This window comes from Sylvia atricapilla, chromosome Z (assembly GCF_009819655.1).
Source record: "Sylvia atricapilla isolate bSylAtr1 chromosome Z, bSylAtr1.pri, whole genome shotgun sequence".
In the NCBI taxonomy this organism is placed as follows: Eukaryota; Metazoa; Chordata; class Aves; order Passeriformes; family Sylviidae; genus Sylvia; species Sylvia atricapilla.
The window spans coordinates 80,094,609-80,114,957 of record NC_089174.1 but is presented as its reverse complement, the minus strand read 5'-3'; the positions used below and the strand labels follow the sequence as shown (position 1 = coordinate 80,114,957).

The 20,349-nt window shown below is 38.0% G+C and overlaps 1 protein-coding gene across 2 annotated transcripts in view; it reads right to left on the bottom strand.

The window, feature by feature from the left end:
* MAST4 (microtubule associated serine/threonine kinase family member 4) overlaps nt 1–20,349 on the bottom strand; it is a 198,992-nt gene that overhangs the window by 47,121 nt on the left and 131,522 nt on the right. For both annotated transcript variants that reach the window (XM_066339021.1, XM_066339020.1), the window contains 5 exons: nt 14,848–14,917; nt 10,977–11,055; nt 4,749–4,906; nt 3,417–3,492; nt 1,782–1,991 (listed from right to left, as the gene is read on the bottom strand). In XM_066339021.1, the coding sequence (XP_066195118.1) occupies nt 1,782–1,991; nt 3,417–3,492; nt 4,749–4,906; nt 10,977–11,055; nt 14,848–14,917 (593 nt within the window). The remainder of the gene's footprint in view (nt 1–1,781; nt 1,992–3,416; nt 3,493–4,748; nt 4,907–10,976; nt 11,056–14,847; nt 14,918–20,349) is intronic.

The window sequence follows — 20,349 nt, the reverse complement described above, 5'->3', positions numbered from 1 at the left end:
GGAGATTCAATACATACTACATTTAAGGACGATGAAGCAGGAGAGCATTCATGTCCACACGACCTTAAAATTGCAAAAATTTTGGCTGAACCAAGGTGCTTCAATCTCAAGGGAGTCTTCCCCTAATTAAAGTAACTGCACAGTGCCAAACAGCAGCAGGAAATGCAGCTTTGTACTGAAGTCTGCAGCTGGGAATTGACAACAAATGAATCAAGTGAAACCAAAGCACAACTAAGTGCCCATTACAAAGCTGTACAAAGAAAATGTTTTCATACCGTCATATCACACTATTAACAAGAGGCAAGCAGTGGACTCAAAAGTAAAGTCTGAATTCTTTAAGGTATAGTGTCTTTGCAAAACGGGAACCTTCTTCAAAACAGAGAATTAGCATCGTAGAATATGACAAAACAAGTGGCTTGGTGATTCTTTAAACAATGCATTGCTTTATGTGCAGACTGAAAAATAATGTGCTGGCACATTTTTTCAGCAGTTTTCGGGAGAAGCGTTAGTGAACGCACATTACCATCTCTATTTAATGTGTAGCCATTTTAAAGGTATACATCATCAGCAGTGTTAACAGTGGTTCAGTGAATCCTGCCTTAGACATGTTTTATTGATTTTGTCATTATCAACTGGCCAATTCTGCCTGCAATTGGCATGACAGAACTATGATCACCTGCTAAGAAGGTTACTGGTTCAAAACTTCCTCTTGACTAGTAAGCAACCTCTAAGTATTTTCAATGTTTAAAAATAGGGTTTCAATAGCCCAGAATAAATGTACTGATGTCTTGAATTTTGTTTTGCTGTATGAAAAGTTCACGAAACAGTAGTGTCAGAAATCCTATTTACTGAACAGAAATTAACAGCAACATAGGAAAAACAAAAAAACCAAACCAAGCCAAAACCAAAAACAAACAAAAAAACACCCCAAACAAACAAACACCCCCAAAACCCAAAAAAAACCAACCAACCAACCAAACTAACAAAAAAACAACAACAAAAAAAAAACCAACCCTGCTTGCGCATTCCAAAGCAAGCAGAAGAAAATTTAAGACAGGCAACGTATCTTAACATAGCAGCTGGAAAAAAATTTCTAACTTATTTCAAATCTGCTGCTCTATCAAATTAATTTTGACTTATAACAAAGTCACAAGTGAGAACACAAATAAATGAGTACATTACATGTTGCACGTATTCTTTTGAAAATCAAACATTAATAAACTACAGCAATTTATGTAACAGCACGTTTGCCAAGTTTCAAGTTTTTCTTAATTTAGCTGATTATTCTATGAAAGTTTCAGCACATTTAGAAAAGACATTATTTCTGTTAATCAACATTTCAGCTATGAAAGGAATGTTACAAATAATTAAATAATAAATAATCTCTCACTAATAGAAAGCTAAAGGTTGCTGTCTGCTTTCTCAACACAGTAGGGTTGATAAAAGAAAAGTGTATATGTTACTTCATTTACTTAAAGTAAATGGAATGCCAGCCCTGTCTGGGGCTTATGCATACACTTCTGTAAGCCACCCACAACTTGCACTGCAGGACATAATGTTGTTTTTTCTGTAATCTTTACAACCCTCTATTCCAGACCAATATGCTAGGATGCCTTATAGTTTTTGTAGGGGTCATTATGAGACCAAAGTATTTTCTGAATACCACCTGGACAATTACTACAGTAATCAGTCGTAATTCAAGACAATATTCAAGAAAACTCTCAGGCAAACAGATTTAATCAATTTTTCAGGCAAATACACAGCAGTCTCATGGTTCATACCTCCTGTAGCAATTTGTCTAATTTCTGCTGTAATTCAAGGAAGTATCGTGATGTGATGAGGCCCTGGTGAGATTTATCCAAACAATCTCGAGCCAGTTCTGTGATCTGATGGTGGGTAAAACTGAGCACTCCATCTGCCAGAGGGAGGATGTTCTCTGGAGAATGATTTGTTATAATGTCCTGAAGCCTCTCTTCCATCTGAGCTGTGGCCTATAGAAAAGTAGTTGTTCAACACATTAAATCAGCTCTACATGAAACTAACAGCCTTGAAGTTATTTCTGCGGAACATTTCTGTACTGCTTTAGAATTTACCTAGCTGGAATGCATGAAATGACTGAAGCCAACAGGTAGGTACACAAAGGCAAAGTGACAGATGACATTTCCCCACATTACCAGTACAGAAAAGCAACAGCCTTATTGCTCTGCTATGCAGCTCCCCCACTTTGTCTGCCAGTGGTGATTAACTGTGCACTAATCTTGTGACAATCAGTAACAGAACTAAAAAGCTTTCAAGTCAAAGCCAAAGTAGAAATACATAAAAAAGAGAATTCATAAGGGTCTACTTTGTTCTGCTAAAACTGCAGATACTACTCAGCCAAATATAGTCATTACTTTCACAAAGGTCATTCCATAAAAGTATTTCACTGAGCAGAGTTTGAATGAGGCTCATTTGACTAATTAAAAGCACCACAGGCTCACAGGTCCTGCCAAACATGTCTGCAGGTTCCCAGATGTGTTTGTTTTACAGAACCAACTATCTGGTTCTCACAGAACTGCAGAAGCTTAAAAATCCCCTTGAAGATATTACTATTATTAAACAGTAATCCCACACATCTTAGTTCATATCTCAAACACTAAGATGAGTGAGTGGGTTCTTCACACATCATATTGTTGCTCAGTTACTCTTCAATCTTGACAAATCTTTCTTCATATTAAAGAAATGCAAATAAAATTCTCCCTTTTCAACTCACGTTTTAGTAATAGTACCTTGCTTTATTTTCCAGGGGTAACCAAAATCATAGGAGCAACCAAGAGCATAGTGCTTCAAGCTGCGCATACACACCTGCACCTCAGAACTCATCTGTCTCTCAAAATCTCTGGACAGGAGAGCAAAACATCCTCCTGTCTCATAGCCAAAGCCCCACATCTGTGTACAGATCTCATTAAATGCACTAAATCAGTGCATATAATACATACATATGTATGAAAAGTATATAGCAAGTGTTTGGGAAAATGAAGAACTGGCACAAACCGAAGGAATCTGCTGGTATATCACAGCAGATGCTTCTCAAGACTTAGCACTGGAAACTGCTTTTGATTTACTAATGCAGTATGCATTGGCCCCAAGTACACACCACCTATTAAAATCCAATGTATCATCAGATTCCAATCAGCAGAGTATATTACCAGCATGATTCATTTCAAAACGAGTTTGGCAGCATTGCCAAATGAATGTCCAGTTCTCAGCCAGAGTTTTCTTTTTTGTGATTTTATCATTGCAGTAAGAGCTCAGTGATGCTTTATGTAAGCCATTACAGGGCTGGATCATTACTTCCCATAACAAAAGCACCACTTACTTAGAACATATGTTGTCTATCAATTTAGATACTGGTTATCTTAAATATAATTCATTACCTTTGGGAACCTTTCTTTGTAGACATGGTTCATCATAATTATTTCATTGTCACAGCAAGCAGGAGAACGTCCAGGGCTGCAAGCAAAGCAAATTATCCCTTTACACTTGTCCCAGCATGAACTACAAGTAGTTCTCATATTTTTGTATGATTTATTTGCAGCAAAAAGTCAGCACAGACTTCACTGGAAAAGTACAGTCTGCCATCAATGGTTCCCTCCTGCTATTTCTGTTCAAGTCCTCATGATTATTTAATGTACTTGACATCTAACTGCTAACCATGTTATTCTCCTAGCTTGTACCTGTATTTCAAGGCAGAAGCAGCCTTGTGAACATTATCTTTTTCTTAGAAGGGCAATGGAGATCTATTTAACTGATCTTACACCTGTATCTTTGAAGAATAGATACAATCAAAATAGCAAGATCTGACCAAGAACTCTGGTAGCTCCAAGTGAAAAAGTACAAGATGAGTTTGTCTGAGTTTTGTTTGTTTTTCTAAATGGATAATTTGAAAAAAAGATATCAAAACAATATGTTTTCAATCTGACCAGAAGAAAAAGGCAGTACCTTCCTACAAACAATGTCATGTATATGCACATGTCCAATAAAGCTGGAGCACTGTGCCTGTAAAAAAAAGCACAAGACTTCGAGGAAAAGAATTCATAAAAGATACCAACAGACCTCATGAACCTAAAAAATTACTTTTTGCTATCATGAGTCTCACTGTCCACTACAAAGCTCTTTAAAAAAAAAAAAAATCAATACAGATTTCCTGTGTTTGTGATTCTGGCCCAGTCAATCTGTCTAGAAAGTCTGGCCTAGTGGAAATGTCATTGCCCACAGCAGGGAGGTTGAAACGAGATGATCTTTAAGGTCCCTTCCAATTTAAATAATTATGTGAATCTAAATCTGGTTTCAGGAATTCCTAATGGTCAGAACTGAGCACTAACTTTGTCACAACATATTAGAACAGAGAGTGCTTAACCTGATACACTCAGTCTGTTACAGACATTCACAGGCTACTGAGGACAGAGCAGGTACATAGACTGAGAAATGGAATACTACAGCTAGATCATTAACGACTAGGTCATCAAGACAGCCTCTGCAGGTTTGTTGCCTTCATATTAAAACCTATTTTAACAATTTTTACCACTGAAGTTAGTCATGACCAAAACCACAGCAAGTATTTAAAGGACTATTCTTCATTTAGCCTCAGTTACATACACATTTCAGACATTTCAAAACCTGTACACATCCCCAATGTAAAACACCACGATGCTCCCCACAGTATCTGAATTCATATTCAATCCCTGTTTGCAGACACACAAGCTCACCTGAGACTTCGGGACCGAGGGCGCATTGCAGTGGTCCTGCACCTGTTATCACTGGCAATGCTCTCAGTGGTACAGAAATGTTTAGACAAGAAGTGTAGCTCATCAGGAGTTGGTTGATATGGTAACTGGTGTAGCTTCTCTTGGGATGAGCAGGACGACTGCAAGAGCACAAGAAAACACGAGCTTCCATCAGAGTGAAAAAAAACATTTTCAAGACTGTATTTGGTGCTCGTGAATAAAGTAATTTAAGTTAAAAATTATAGTTACTGTTTCACATGCCTGACTACCAATTTAAAGAAGAAAATTAATAATTACTCAAATTCATTAGCTAAGTATAGAGTAAATACTAAAAAAAACGACCACTTCAGTTCCAAAAGACACATTCCATTTCAAAAACTTAAGTTTCCTAAGGCAATGCTGGTGTCTCATGTCAATGATATATAAGAATAGCTAAAATGGAGTATGCTGAAAATTAATTATTGGAATACAACGGCCTATGTGTGGTAACTGTAAAGTACAACTTACTGTCACAATGCCAACTGTAAATCTTCATTACCCATATTAAAGACATTACTAATGCTCTTTAAAAGAAAATTAAATGCTATCTTGTTGAAAAAAAATAATACGCTAATATCTCATAAAAACTGTGCACTGAAAATAAAGTAAGACAACTCAATACATTTATCAAGACCAGTTAGATGGCTGTCAAAAAGTGAAAGGAATTACAGTAAAACCATGCACTTAGTATAAAACTGGAAGATATGGACAGGTATTAAAATGGAAGTGCTACCATGATAACCACCCTTGCAACATTTCAATATAATATAGAGCTGCATTACATGAGCAGTGCAAATGACCATACTATTGTATTTTATGGGGTTTTATGCAGCTCTACCAGAGCCATGTTAGATGCTTTCAGGTAGAACTTTTTCATGAACCTGGATCTGGTACCCTTTCTAAAGAAAATAAACGTATTTCAAATCATTAACAATCAGCTTTGCTAATGTGGACTGACAAACGTAGAGAAACGCTCTACTGTTTCTAGTAACAAAACCAGTTTCCAAGTTAGCTGATCCATAAATATTCTTGTCTGACTGCACAAAGCTGCTTAGAACCATGCAGACATTCCTTATATTTTACCTCCAAAATAGAAGAAGTTGAAAAACCTGAATATATTTCTGGAGCTCTTCAGTTTCCAGCTGAATTTCTCAATAAAATTAATTTCTTCTGTGTATCAATTTACATGTGCCCATTACTACTTATCTGACTTCTCACACTGAACACCAAGCCCCCCAGCAGGGGTGCTTTTTTAATGGAGGCAAACACAGTCAAGAGTTTCTTTGTTACATCTTTTCTAATGAGGGAAATAATAAACTTTCGTATTGTATGAATATTACCCTTGCATTGCTAAGGTCAGCAGATAATAACCAGGCTGGTAAGCACAGAAACTAAGAACTATTTTTAATCTCCTGGCAACTTGTGTGGTAAAGACTAATATCCTAACTCAGAAGCAAAAGAAAAGCTTTTTTATCACACTAGATCTCATGAAGTCATCTCCTAAATGCAAAAAGAAGAAAACCCATTGGCAGAAAATGCTAACAAGGACTGGTCTGCATGGGAATGCTGCACCACATCAGAACAAGCTGCAGTTTGTGAGACTGTGTTACCTCGCTTTGCTGCAGGCTAAGAGGCATGCACACAGAACTTACCACAGCTTAGATGATAAGTAGTAACTTGCTGAGTTACAGTAACTCATACATGGAATTCTGCCTTAGCACATTACCATGCATAATTCAGCAGACAGCATAGGTAAATTCTTTCTTATCTCACACTATAGCAGCTGGCTGCAGTTAACCTCATGGTTTATTTCCCTCAGCCATGCTGTGTAAAAATAAAAGATACTCTAGCACAGGGGAGTTTCCCAATACAGAGTATCACAGGTGGCTAGTCCTCTAAAATAATTCTCTATCTCTTTGGTATCAGGGGTTTATGGGAAGATCAGTGGGAATATAACTCATACCACACTTCTTCTCATAATAAGGTGTCAGAGTTTAGATCCAACACGACTAAAGTGAGGATCTTCCTATTTCTAACCACTCTTAGTTGTATTAGGATCATCAAAGGCACAAAGTACTTTTTTGTGGTGATCTGAATTCTGATTTTAGTACAAATGCAAATTCTTACAGTGAAACTCTGAAACAAAATAGTTCTCCTGGCATTCTACACTAAATGCTCCAAAAATCACACAAGAGTTAAAATATTTTTAATATGTTCACTGTAGTGCATTATGGAAACACAGATGATCTTCTGACACAGAAATGCAGATCTGAAAAACACACATCTGTGTATTGTCTCACTTCATCACTTTTATAAGGCTTGCTCTCCTGGAAGACACAATCATCTCAACTGCATGTTCTAGCTGCCAAGATTCGATCCAACTCTGCTAGAGTAAGACACACCAAGAGCTTCTTTTCAACTGAATAATCAAGCAGAACAGATTTTGATTTTGTTGTGAGAACTGGTATATGTGGTACTTGCACCACTTCTAAACACACAAGCTTCTTTTAAATAGGTAATTCTATCCATCTCATCATTTTCAATAATAAAATACAAACAAACAAAAAAAACCCCAGGGTAACAAGAAATGGTGAGCTATGTTCACCTCAGCATAACTGTGGTAACTACAGGCACTTTGTCCCCTGCTTTGACTTTCAGGTGCTTGTGAAGACCAAAGTTGTGCTCTATTGTGATGTGTAAAAACCGTTCCTGCTCGCTGGTTGATACATGTCTAGACTAATGTAAATTTTATTTGTTCATCACTGATAAGGGAGTGTTCCATCTGTACATTTATGGTGTTGTACAAACTGGTCTCTTATTTCCTCTACGAACTAGTAATAATGTGAAGGAGAAGGCTGAACTGTGCTAGCTCTTTCAAATTCTGAAAAAGCACATGAAATCAATTAGATGGGTACACTTCTGGTTTTGTTTTTGTGATTCACATACATTATCCAAGGGGTAAAAGAAGAAAGTGAAAAAACATCTCTAAGAAGTGAAGAAATAGCAGCTAGATTTAGAATTGAAAGGATATCCAAGTGCTCTTGCAGGCCTTATCAGCAGTAGCAAATTCTTAGGCAAAACAGAAAAAAGAAACTAAGAGATACTGCAGAAGCCAAGACAATAAAGGCTAATGTGTTTGTCTCACACACCAATATCAGGGTGGCTGTGGCACCAGCCAAGGACTGTTGGGAACAACAGCCAAGGACTGTTGGCAGTAACACTGTGAGAAAGAACAAGATGTGACTGGACAAGGGGCCATACAGAGGTAGGACAGCTCTTTTCTGGGACAAAGGTCTTTGATTTACCTCCTGGAGATAAGCACAGCTCAGTACAGCACAAACAGAGAAATGAGGTGGAGAAGCAGGCATGAACTGTAGAGTGGGGGGGAATCAAGACTGCCAAAGACCCCTGAAGTCCTCTGACCCACTTCCGCAAGGACCTGGAAGAATGGACTGTGAGTGATAACTAATCTGCATAGAAAGTGAGAAGCTCACCTTCAGGGTGACAACAGCTTCTCTACAAAACTGTACTCCCCCCACAAGCCGCGGGCACTTCCAGGACCCTAGACACCCCTGCAGCTGGGCTAATGCTGGAACCAGGACTGGAGATCTCTTCCTCCCCCAGCCCTGACCTTTTTTTTTTTTTGTTTTCTTTTTTTTCTTTCCTTCTCAGCCCATCCCTTTATGCAAAACCCACTGACACACTTACATAGCAGAAACTAACATACCAGTTTCTATGCCAAGTGTGTAATTTACAAATAAAACTTAGTGAGTTTTTGTGGATCATCTGACTTCTGTCATTTCTTTCAACCACAAGTATTTACCAATCTTGGGTGCTCCCTTACTCTTAAGGGTGGGACACCATAGATATTAACAGCATGAATTCTCTACCACTGCTTTCTTCAACAAAATTAAAATGTATTTATTGGGTAAACCAGGTTTACTTCTACAAGTAAGAAACTGTTTACTCAATGGTAGGGAAGCTGTATGTATTTTAGTATTTGTACATTCTAGTATGAAATAATCATGGGATAGGTCAACAATGATCTATTACAAAAGTTGAGACGTTTAAGTCCATAAATGCATGGACAGCATATGCAAATACCACGTAAAACTGCTCCACATTCCAGGATGCCTACAACAGCTAGTGAACTTAAGCGCAAAAAAAGTATATGAATTAAAATGACTATTTTAAAATTGAATACATCAAAGAAATTAATATGGACAGTAAATTACAACTGTGTTTTGATCTGTTTTTGACACAGCTTTTAATCTCTGTTCTAGCACAAGCCTGTTTCTTGCAACAGTGACGGTGTTTCTATGGCAATTACTTTTATCTGATATATACTCCTTTATGTCAATATATTTTAGGTGAAGAGCACAGCATATCTGATCTAGTTCCAGTAAGAGGTATAGAAACATGCTCTAACAAAAATGCTTATGGAATTAACATGAAACCGAGGAATTTACTTGGCAAAAATAGTATCTACACAGAAAAGAAAGCAGAGGTGCTTTAGAGGAAAGCAAAATTAGTGCTTTAGAAAAAAAGTTCTTAAGATACACAAAATTACTCAACATGGTTTAAGACAGACAGAATTGTCCTTCCAGAAGTCTTTGTGGACAGAAATAAAGTAAGAGTTGATCGCAAGATAAAATGGTCATATTTCATCATTGTACAGAATGTGGAACTCAACTGTTTCACAAGACAAACCCAACAAGCCCACTACAAGTGGGAAGAGAAAACCTACTTCAATTGTCAAAGAAACAGCTTAAAAAATCAGCTATCACCCATTCAGTCAAATGTGTCATTCATAAAAGGTAAAACACCCTATATATGCATATAAGGCATAAAACATTGAAGAGCCACAGTTGGATCTACACAGACCAAACCTTTTGCTGCAGTGAGGTGCTCTGTCACAATGTCAACCACAATGTCTTTGCCATTTCCAAAGCAGGCTTTCTCTACAACTCTATCTCCACAGCCTCTCAGGTGTGACTACCACAACCAAGAGCTTTGCTCTAGGCTGTAAGGTCAGACGGTCGTTCCTCTGCGGTACAGAATGTGCAGATGTACAAAGTAGAGGCTGGTATTTCTCCCATGGCCAGCTCCCAAATCTTGGAGCAGGATCCATGGCACTGCCATGGCACACAAGATGTACACGTATGGCAGGGGGCTGACACAAGACCGGCAGAAGTGAGCCTGAAGGGGGCCCAGCCCAGCCAAATATTGACAGCCACAGCTGAGCCCAGTGGTCTGGTGGTAGACAGCAACAACATGGACAATCCAGCTTTTTTGGGAATTTGTCTCTCATTGTTCCATTTTTGGCCTCAGGGATGGGAAATGCAAGCCACAGAGAGCAAATGCCTCCTTGTCTTTGTGTCAGCAGCCACACAGAACTAGGCTGAGGTGCTGAACACCTTTTGTGTGTAAAAGCACCTTCTCTTTTGTAAGTTTTGTTATCAATATTGTTGCCATTGCTGTGCATTTCTTATTCCTCAGCTGCTGGCTTTCCACATGTTGTTATCTCAACTCATAGTCTGTGCCTTTATCCCTCTCTCACTGGAGTGGGGCAGGGAAAAGGGGGGTGGCTTATTTAGAGTTTAATTTCCAGCTGCTTTTAAAACCACCACAATCACATTGAAACAACTGGTCGAAAAGGAAAAAAATTAGTAAGTTAAACTTATTCTATTATGCATCCCAAAGGATTCCTTCTGATTATATCTAAAATGCTAGGTATCTAACTTATTATCACACACTAACATCTCACAATTGCCAAAGGAGAAGAAAGGCAAATGTGTGATTCATCTCATCCTAAGACAGCAGTCTAACCCCGGACAGATGAATCATGTCATAGACAGTTTCTCTTTCTTCTCCTTATCAAGGCAGCCTCACTTAAAACTTGATACCTAACTACTATGTGATTAAAATAAGGCAGATCAAAAGGGGGCAGTTAAACACTACTCACTATCAGAAAGTATCTCTAAGCAAAGCACACAATGTGTAAGTTAGCTTTTATTTCCAGGAAGCAAAGCAGTTTCCTATCACATGCTAGTTACAAGTCTATCAAACACAACAAAATCTACACACTCTTCTCCTAAGAGAAGCATGTTACATTTGAGAAAGCTAAAGCCTGTGAAAGAGATGTATCAGCACAGCACAATGGATACTTACAGAAACAGTTGAGCTGGGTGTATTTGTACCATAGCCAGAAGAAGGGAGAGAAGCCAAAGACCAGCGGCGGCCATCAGTCCTGAAAGTTATGAAATGGAAGTCAGTCAAATGAATGCCGCAGTATCCTAATGCAGCAACATCTGCTCAAGTATTACTGCGTAAAACTGCATCCCAAAAGCATGATACATACAGGGGCTTTAACAAAAAGTATACTTTCACAGGGGACCACAATAAACAAGCATTCACCAAGGACATATTCTTTTTACTGTGTTTTTCTTTATGGTTAAAAATCTGTGAGATGAAACAGCCACAAAGAGAATGAACAGCTTCACAGATCTGCTATCAAACAGAAACAGAAACAGACAGGAAGTTTGCAACTTTTAGGTCCATCACATGAAAATTACTGAGAAGCAAATTAAAAAATTTGTGAACAAATGCAGACCACAGTGCTCTGAGCCACAACATAACTATCACAGTCTCTGACTGACATAACAGGGTAGTGCATTCTCCAGTGGCATCAGCAGAGGTATCAGCAAACTAGCAGGCTGATTAGGTAATGATTAGGTAAAATCAAACCAAAATGTTAAATGCTACATACATAAATCAGGTAAAAACAAATCTTCAGAAAAAAATCATGCTCACTCAGAAAAAAAACCTTAATAAATACACAAATTATAGCCAAAACCCGATTTAAGTTCTTCATTGTCTGATGTGATCTATACAAAGACAACATGGAATTTCAACATTCAAAGTGGCAAACTAAAAACCAACCATGAGAGAAATGTTTGGCTTTCTGAAAAGGTAGAATTTACCTGTCATTTCGATGCCCATGACTGCAATACAATTGAATCAAATGTGTTAAAAAAGGCAAAACAATATATAAATAACAAAACAAGACAAGATTTTATTACAAATGGTATGAAAGAGCAGAAAAGGAGAATTGAAGAGCTGTTTTACAAAGATTATCTCCCATGTTTGACCAAAAAAAGTGGAATTCTGAAGAACTGAAGATTAATTGAAGAGTAATTTTGAGGAACTTAAGTTATGTCAAATCAGAATCTTAAACCTATTGATGAAGAGGTTTACGAAGTCCCTTCCTTCAAGCTAATAGTCTAAAAAGCCCCTTGCTTCTGTCTAATATATCCATTTATCCATCCACAAACTACAATCAAAACTCTGGGACGTTGTACACATGAAGTGTGAGAAAAGGAACTACAGTTCATCAGTAGTATTAAAATATGAAGAGCACATGTGCTAGAGATTGCAAATTGTGTCAAATACTCTGAAAAAAACTTCCACCTCCGCTATAATCTTCTTCTGAATTCATTTTTTTACATTCTCTTCTTCACCCAGGTTAAGTAAGATACCTCCAGATGAAAGCACCATTCTAAAAGCAGTTTTCTCTTCATTTGGCTTAGCTGTTCACAACTGAAAGAAGAACTTAGGCAGTATTTAAACATGGGCGAGACCCATGTATTCTGTCTGCATCTGTGAGAAAGAAAGTGTGTTTTAATTGAGTAACTCACAGTGAAGAAGGTAACTGAATTACACAGAAAGGCTGTCAAGGGTACAGATAGGCTGTCACAGAAAGTTACCTGGGAGGCAAAGGTGGTAGTACAGGAGGCATTCATAAGGAATTATTGGAAAACGGGGGGCCAAGCCCCTACAGCATTTCCTCCTGGACTATTGATACACCACCTGCCTCTGTCCTAAAGTAAGGTTTTACTGACTTTCCAGCAGCTCTAGAAGTGCAGTCTGTCACCTACCCATGAGTTCGTAGATGCTGGAATTGTACATATGGCAGAAGTGCTGACTTCCAGAGGCACAGGCTGTTCCTGGGCACTGCCCACCCCACCAGGCATGGGCAGAGGAAGGTGACCGTCCAGCTTGGTGCTGGGGAAGGCCACCCCCAGCCCTGCCCAGGGCTGGCAGCACAGCACAGGCACCTCCCTGAGGCAGCTCCCTTTGCTGTGGCTGCTGCACGGCATGGCCAGCGCCTGAGGAGAAGCGGCTACACTAAGGAAGCAGCTTCACAGGAGGCTTCAAATAATTTCCTTTGCCTCTCTCTCTCCCTTCCCCACACTGTCCCAGCTTTCTGGTATCCCCACTGACTGGCTGGGAGCAGATGAAAAGGGAATATCCATACCCCTATACCATTGCCCCTGCTCCAACCTGCTCTATCACTCTTGTTCTTCCCTTTGTATATCCATTAAATTTACAAAATATAACAGAAAAGGCATAAAGCCAGAAGTCTGCTCTCATTAACCACAGTGTATTTTACTATGAAAATTCATCCCACTATAGCTTATATGAAAACAACCACAACAGACATACCAAATTTCCAAGAAAAAATTGCATTAATCCACGTTTAAACTTCACTGTCGCCAAGCATTTTCAATATAAACACAGAAAAAATAATCAGTTTCCACAGAAAATTGCTCTAAATGTTTCTTGAATCCTACTGAAATCGTGAGATATTTTTAAATCGGAGAAATTTCCTTCAGTTAAAGAATCTATTTAAAGCTCATTACAAGGCTCTAGAGAGGTCAAAATCCAAATGAAACACTGGAAAATAAATCCTTCTTTTTCATTAATTCTGAATTTTAAGGTTTGCAAAAGTATGTTTTTAAACTTTCTGTTGATTATGGGTGGAGAAGCAAAACCATTTCCCGACTGCTGTATTTCTAAGCAATGCTGGATCTTTCACATCTGCTTTTTCCGTTATAACCTATTTCTGGATTTAATGAATCTTTCTAAAAATATGCTCACCAACAAATGTAATCTCCGAAGAGATGGTATCTCTGACAGAAGGAAAACTATCAAGAGGGAAGTAGATTCAAAAGAAATACTCAACTTTCTTAAGATAATTTAAAAAGTAGCATCATAAACTATTAGAAAGATTGGCAAAATCTACTGTTGCAAATGAATTATATTCAGATTAAAAAACGATGTAAGTTTTCACCCCCTGGAGCTTTAAAAAAAAAAAAAAACAACCAGTTAAGACATTTCTTTGCACTTACTGTTGAGAATTTGTGTGTGCTATTTTACTGATCTCCCCAAAAAAGTAACTAAAACTTTTTCAGGCAAGTTATAGCTCAGTGCAAACCAAACAGTTACATGCCTGACACCACTTAAGCATTCCAATTTAATGTGTGTATATATATATATATAAATATATATATACATATATACACACTCCCAGGTAAACATATGAACTCTGCCTACCTTCACAGACTGAAGAGTTAACGAACACATAATTTGAAGCAGGGCGACAATGTCTTAAGTGACGGGGAACCACACTGGCACAAACAGGCAGTCTCCCATGACATGCTAGCAACTTTGGTTATGGTTCATTTAACAATAATTTACTTCACAGATCACTCCACATTCACTTCAGATTTCGAAAATTCTAACATTAACTAATCCCCACAGCACTCCTGTGACAATGCTGACTGTTCTGCAGATATTGGTACAGGTATTCAAGGTATGGTAATGGTATTGCTGCTATCAGTAAAATTAGGACCTGTATTAAGAGTAATCTTATAAGCAATGCACATCTTATATGTAGAAACCTTCAAGTAGTTTGTAACTTCCCCATATCTCAGTAGGTATGACAATAATGTCTGAATTACTATCATTACAATTAAAGCATTAATCCATTTTTTCAAATTCAAGAAGATATGCTTGCATTGCATCACACAATCAGTAATTTCTTGCCACTGAGATTTAAAAGGGTTTATACAAGAGAGCTAATATTTATTATTCTAAGTGACAGACCTGACAGATGTATTTGCAACCACCTTATGTACCTGCATCCAGCAACCTTTCCTCTATGCAAAATGTGTGTTGAATACTACAAACAACTTCTTACCTTCGTGCAAAAGAAAAGTGGGCTGAGGCACTGGGAGAGAAATTCCTAGGGCTATCTTGAGGACTGTTTCCTGTGGGAGATGATACACAAAAAAATTATTAGATGGTGGGGTGAAGGGAAGCCATTAAAAACATTCAGACATAGTAATGCATGCATTTCCAGCAGGTTAGAAATGCATTTCAGAATTTCTTCTCTCAGTCTCTCTGAAAATAAATTCTGAAACAGAAACTTATTTTGAATCATGTTTCATTTGTACTGAATTAGTGACTGGATTTTGTAAGTCATAGAGAACTGTTCATTTAGCGTTTTAATCTGAAAATTCTCTAAACAATTTGATAATTAATGTTTAAAGAAACCAGTACATTAGCTTGAAAGAACATATTTTCAATGTCAGAAAAAAAAGGCTGGTTTTTTTAATCGTACAAAATACTGAAAGACAGAAAAATCACTATCAAATAGATATAGCCCTTATACAAAATCTCTACAGCATTTCCACAGGATTTATTGCATTTTTTTTTCACTGCTCATTTTTTCTACCTCCAAAACAAACAAGCATACAAAGCACTCTGAACTGAACTTTTTTTTTTTCTTTTTTTTTCTTTTTTTTTTTTTACTGCATTTTGTGAAGAGGTTTCAGCTTTGGGGTTTGTTAGTCTTTCCTATTAGAACACCTGGCCTCCTGTGGGCCAGCGTGAGTGCAGAAAGGCAGCAGCTGCTGAGAGCTGCTTCTGCCACCCGTCACTATGCACAATTAGGAGAGAAACTGTATGCCTTCCATCAGAAGGAATAAAAGCGACCTCTAAAATAACCCAAAACCCCTTCAAAATAACCCCCAGCCAACTAGACACACACAGGAAAAAACCCAGACAAAAAAACCCAAACAAGCTCTCCTCAAAAAAATCCCCAAATCTCCCTCCCCAAAAAGCCAAAAGGATCCAATTTAAAGTGGCATTGACATACATGTAACAATTAATCCCCCTAAACGTCTCTTTAAAATGACTGCAGCAGCAATACATAAAAATAGAAAAAAAAAATGCATTTGTTGTAGCATTTTAATTTTGGACATAAATGAGACTGCAACAAAAACAATTGATAAAAAAATAGCTCCGAGGTAGCCAGCAAGAAACAACATCGAATTTTTGAGGGGAAAACTACCATCTATGCATGAAAAGGCCAGCACAACAGACTGAGTCCTTAAAGAGCTTCAAGGCCCTGACTGCTATTCAAATGCTTGAATTAACACTGTATTTATCATAGTGATGCCAATTAATCTATCATGGCCAAATTATGTCCTTCCTACATTCTCTCCATCACCAAGACCTCAGCTTCTTCATTACCCTTCAGACACTACTGAGAGGCCTCAATAGTTTCAAGGTGGCAAAGATTTTTGTTCCCTGAATGGGCTGGAGCAGAGGGAATCTGAAGCCACGAATTCCAATCTTTACGTGGAGACTAACAAAATTTATTCTTATCCTGCATCAACTGTAAACATGAAATTACTGATGAGCAACCGTTCATTCAATTTAACAGTGAACTGTATTTCTTTTTCTGCTAACAGAACTTATTTAACAAAGCTAAATTAAAATAGATATAGATATATTTGTAACATTGTGCAGATGAAACATGGTCACCACAAACTTTAACTGCTGCACTAGAAAAAAAATTTGCTGTAATTTGGAGTGTGTTGTGGACTTGGCTAAGTTAAAAAGACAAAGAAGCTACCTAGAACTCTGGCTGAAGAGCACAGAATTAGCCTTAACATAGTGAGACAGAAACAGCCTTTGACAGGAAGCAAGTCTAAAAATCAGAGTATGGGGCTTTGTAAACCAATTTCTTTTTTTTTTTTTTTTTTTTTTGTTAGCTGAAGTTTTTAAACATATTTTTAACATGCATCAAGGCCATGCTTTACTGTCCATGAGTTAAAATATATGCAAAAAATAAAGAAGAAATAATACGATTAAATAACGCAGCAATTTTATGGCTATTGGTGTGGATTTGGATTTGTGGAGACACAATGCTGCAAACTATGTTGCTAGAATCAACATAGATCACTTCCTTACAGACAAAGTCTGAAGAAGTCAAAGTCTTACTCAGGAAGAGCATCAGATCCTGTTATTAGGAAAATCAGCTTGCAAGCATTACTTTCAATAGCAAATCAGCTTTTAAAATAACAAGACTGGTGACGCCATACACATGCTACCTGGATACTAAATCCTGAAGGTTTATCTAGAAGTCGTAAGAACTCAGATAGATCTGGAAACAAAGAATGAAAAATACAATCCCAAAATGACTGGAGAACAGCTAGTGCTATTACAGGTTTAAGGTGTAGTGTTGCAGAGGAGCAAGACAGGTTAGAATGAGAGTCCTACAAGTGACCTTCATCCATCACAGCGTTCATCCACCCATCTGCAAGTCAATACCTGGGAGACTTTCAAACAAAACCCAGGGCCAGTTAACTCTCTCCATATGCACAGCGCTTGCTAATGAGTCAAAGCCCGCTGCACTTTGAAATCTGCTTGTATTCTGTTGTTTCAGTCCTACAGTATCTCTGTGTCACTGAGATTACTGCCCAAGTGTCTGATCTGGTAAAGTAAACTGCACTGGTGGTCAGACGTTAGGTAATTACCTCCAGCATCCTCTGGGAGACACAATGAATAGGCAATCAACATAACAAAACAATACTCTGCTTCATGACAACACAGGGCAACTCATTTTGCAAGCACCTATTGTTAAAGAAACTGAACCAAGACAATTAAACTGTGACTGTTATGCAAGTAGCTTCAAGAAATCCTGTCTATACCACTGAGGGAAGATGTTTCAAATCTTTTTTAAAAAGCATATTACGATCACTATATATTATTAATGTTTTAATAGCTGTCTACTTACAAAATTAGGAGTTTCAAATTTGATGACTTTCTGTAGTATGGAGATTAATGATAATTGTTATCCCAAACTCCTGATGGATCAAAGACAAATCCAGTTTGAATTTTTTTAAAATGAACCACAGTGCATCAGTGCCCCATTAATACAATATAACAATGGGTCATATGTCCCACTCTTCCAGTTTACATGGTGATGAACCCAGACTGTGAACTGAACACAAGACATCACCCACCTGCAGTTACAGGTCTGACTTTCTTACCATAACAAACAGCAGTCAGCAGAACATAAAGCTGGGCAGTAGAATCACTCTGAGTACTTCTGCAGGTGCTTTTCAAAAAGGTTCAACTTATGTGAGGAGCTCAGGCTATTTAAACATCTGGACTAACTATACCTGAAACCAGTGAATAACTTTTCCCAGCTATGGCAAGGAAGGTCTGTATGATCTTTAAATCCATCTGCAAGAAAGCTCTACATGTTCCAACCACTATTTCAATACTGACAGTGCTATTTTTACAGGATTTAATTTCTATCTGCATGTAACTTACAATTTAGATTTTCTCCTCCTGCCCTTAAACTAGTAGAAGATGATTTGAAATTTCCATAACCATTTACAAGAATGGTTTTTTTTTATCAAGTTTGTTTTAACAAATCTCTTTTTGTAATTCTACATGTGACAGTAGTCAGAGTAATTGCTATACTGTATTATTTTCATTCAGTTTTCTTTTAAAATCTGACATTCAGAACCTTGCTTTATATGCCAGCTTTTAGCATTTACACACTTCTCCACAAAAACACACTATAGGCCACATTAATTTACAAGCACAGGCTCTCTCTCCCTCAAAATATATGGTGCAAATAGCTTTGTTGAATACTACGCTACAACGTTACTAACTAAAGTACACCTCTCAAGCAGAATTATTTGATGCAAGCAGTGAGCCCTGACACAGCGAGAGCAGAGTTTGACGAGCCACTACTCTACCAGAGTCCACCTAGAAAAGTAAGTTCTACACAAGCCTGAAAAAATCCTAGAAATAGAATTAAAAGTGGAAGTAAAACCTTGAAACTTAAATTTTGCTTTAGGGAATTGCATCATGTAATCCCATTGTGAGAGACTGAGATTGTCTTGAGGCATTTGGGGGGCACGTGTGCTGAGGAAAGGGTCAGGTCAGACCTTACCCTGACAGGGGCCCTGCCCTGTAGACCCCCAGCCCCTTAGAGCCTGTATCCCAGCCCAACACAGATGCCACTCATTGGTGCAGTGGAGGCAATGTCCCACACTCCACCTTGGAGCCCCTAACCCAGCTCTGAGTGACTAAATGACCAGAAATCCCACCTGCAGAAAAAAACCCAGGAAGGTCAGGGGTATGTAAGGCAGAACACGAGACCATCACATTGTCTAAACCCCACCTCCTTGGGGAAGTCCTGTCTGAACAATGCTGAAACCCAGGAGTTGGTTACTCTATGTGTTTGTTGCTTTTCTGTTGTCTTTCTGTCCTTCCCTCCTTCTCCTTCTTCTAACCACCTCTTCTTAGAATTTCTGAGTAACTTAAAATCAAATAGGCTTAGCGTTTAATAAGTTCAAGTTTGCTCAAGTTAACACTTTGAAAAGTGTTCTATGCTGACTGAATGTTGCACTAAACCTTTTGCCCCAGTTCTCTGATACTTTAAAGTTGCCAGCGAAGTTCTTTATGTTGTTTTGACCTCTTGAGAACATCTTGTTGACATTTCTCTCATGCATGCAACTCGGGGCCTGTGAACAACCATCAGCCATTTAAAACTTCAATGAGTGAGTTGTTTGGGGCCTTATACTCAAAGATTTATCCAATCTCATAGAAAAAGTCACGTTTGTCCCTGCCATACTTGGGTGGACAATTCTTTAAGATCCCTCATGTTACAGTGTATCTGGCCAGCATGTGTTTCTCTTTCTACCCTATGAAGGAGAAACAGGAAAAAGCAACTCTGACTGGTTCTTCCAGTCTTCCATTGCTAAGGAAAGCACGTAATATCTTTCAGTCTTATACAGGGATCTCCCACATTCTAACCCATCAGCCCGTCTCCCCACACAGTCCCACGTAAATATGTATGACAATAAACATATGCAGTATTCCTGATGAAATCTAATGAGGATGCTGTACAGTGGCATGAAATCTTCCCAAATTAGACTGAGAATTACTTCCTTTATATATCTTCTGAGATTTCGTTTTCAAAGCTGCACTAGACTGGTCCTTGCAAACATCATCTTGATCAGAAAATGCAGTCAGATTCCTACCTAAATTCTTTGTAATAGTTGAGTTCACAGTTTATCATAGACATTTCTGGTTTGGAGCCTCCAGCACAAAATGCTGCATACTGCAATATAATTTCATACTTTATTCCAATCATTCACTCCAACAGTTACCCAATGCTATTTCATAGTAATGTCTTCCAAATTCGTATAAGCTACATTAATTTTATCCCAACGTCACTTAGAAGAATAAAATGTTTGGACACAGAAACAAAACCTGATGATTCAACTGATAACCTCCACTCCGACTTTATAATATCTCTCATTTTAGCACAAGCCTCTTTATATCCTTAAACAATTTCTTACTTATCTTAGAATTCTTGTCCTAGTCACCT